Below are 380 nucleotides of genomic sequence, written 5' to 3'. Positions count from 1 at the left end.
GGAAGCCCCGCACCAGGTAATTCAAGTTGAGGAAGACGTCGGAGTCGGCCTTCACCACGTAGCTGGCGTTGGGGCAGTGCTTGCTCACCCACTCCATCCCCATCAGCGTCTTCAAGGTCAGGTTGTTGTAGGTATCCATGAAATCTTGTTGGATCAGGTCGCCGTGGAGCGAGTTTTCCTCCTCCAGCGTCAGCCGCACCGCACCGCCTCCCTGAAAACCGGGTGGACCCCCAGGAGGAAGAGGCGGACGATGGAGACCCCCGGCACTGAGCTCTCGTTGCCCCAGGTATTTCGGATGGCGTTCCTGCCCGCCGTGTCCCCGGGCGTCGTCACCACCAGCAGCACCAAGAAGGGCGCCCGTTCCTGGCACTTGTGGGGCT

The 380-nt window shown here is 62.4% G+C and overlaps 1 protein-coding gene across 1 annotated transcript in view; it reads right to left on the bottom strand.

The window, feature by feature from the left end:
* Positions 1 to 211, bottom strand: part of LOC104548777 (beta-1,3-galactosyltransferase 2-like) — a gene marked incomplete at both ends in the record, with an annotated part of 566 nt that extends 355 nt beyond the window's left edge. Inside the window, one exon of the mRNA XM_010194887.1 lies at positions 14 to 211. Coding sequence (XP_010193189.1) covers positions 14 to 211 — 198 coding nt within the window. The remainder of the gene's footprint in view (positions 1 to 13) is intronic.
* Between the last annotated feature and the right edge of the window lie 169 nt (positions 212 to 380).

Source organism: Mesitornis unicolor, unplaced genomic scaffold (assembly GCF_000695765.1).
Source record: "Mesitornis unicolor isolate BGI_N332 unplaced genomic scaffold, ASM69576v1 scaffold28801, whole genome shotgun sequence".
Taxonomy (NCBI): domain Eukaryota; kingdom Metazoa; phylum Chordata; class Aves; order Mesitornithiformes; family Mesitornithidae; genus Mesitornis; species Mesitornis unicolor.
This window is presented reverse-complemented; position numbering and strand designations above follow the sequence as displayed.